This window comes from Bison bison, unplaced genomic scaffold (genome assembly GCF_000754665.1).
Source record: "Bison bison bison isolate TAMUID 2011002044 unplaced genomic scaffold, Bison_UMD1.0 scf7180017864185, whole genome shotgun sequence".
Lineage (NCBI taxonomy): Eukaryota > Metazoa > Chordata > Mammalia > Artiodactyla > Bovidae > Bison > Bison bison.
In genome coordinates, this window is record NW_011494757.1 from 1,178,706 (window position 1) to 1,179,537 (window position 832).

General features: G+C 68.6%; 1 protein-coding gene across 1 annotated transcript in view; it reads left to right on the forward strand.

The window, feature by feature from the left end:
• LOC104991336 (beta-galactosidase-1-like protein 2) overlaps positions 1 to 243 on the forward strand; it is a 14,843-nt gene extending 14,600 nt beyond the window's left edge. Inside the window, exon 13 of the mRNA XM_010843750.1 lies at positions 157 to 243. Within this exon, the coding sequence (XP_010842052.1) occupies positions 157 to 243 (87 nt within the window). The remainder of the gene's footprint in view (positions 1 to 156) is intronic.
• Positions 244 to 832: the final 589 nt, after the last annotated feature.

Consider the following 832-nt stretch of genomic DNA (forward strand, 5'->3'; position numbering starts at 1 on the left):
CGCCTGGCTGGACGTAGGCTTAAATAAGGTGGGGGCTTGTCCCCTGGGACCCCTCCTCAGCCCCGCCCTCCCTGCCCCGCCGCGTTTCCCAGGGGGCCTGGGTGGGCGGGAGAGGACAGACGTTCCGCCCGGAGACAGGCTGGCCATCTCCCCCAGATCATCGTCTTTGAAGAGAAGATGGCGCAACGGATAATCCAGTTCGTGGACACGCCCAACCTGGGCCAGCACGAGTACGTGCACTGAGCCGCCCAGGCCCGAGACCCCGCTGACCGCTGACCGGCCTGTGCCTGCTCCGGCCGCCCTTGGGAGTCTGCCTGCGGCTGCAGTTCACCCTTGCCCTGCAGGACCGGAGGCTCGAGGAGAGGGTGAGGGGCCCTCCCTCCCGGAGCGCCTTCCCGCTCCCCTGGGCCAGACGGGGACTGTTCACTGTGGGGGCTGGTGGGGCCCGGCTCCTGAGTGCTTGCTTCTCTGCCCCTGGCCCAGCCGTGCCCTCGTCCCTGTGGCCCCAGCTCTGAGCTGGGGCGCACGTGCTGTCCATGGAGGGTGGGGGGAGCCCGCTGTCCCTTCACGACCTGCCCAGGTCTCTCTGCCATCCTGGGAGGACGCCAGTGCAGTGCAGAGCCTGCGGCCTCCTCTGCGCTCCCCAGGGTCGCATCTGAGAGTTGGGCCTCACCTCCTGCATCCACTCGTTCCCTCCCCGCTCCACGTGACGAAGCATCCACTGAGAGGAAAGGCCACTGCTCTTGGGAATTGGGGGGGTGGGCGGGGCCGGGCAGCCTCCTCCCACATGTGCATCCAGACCCCAGGGTGTGCCCAGGGGTGAGTCCTCTGC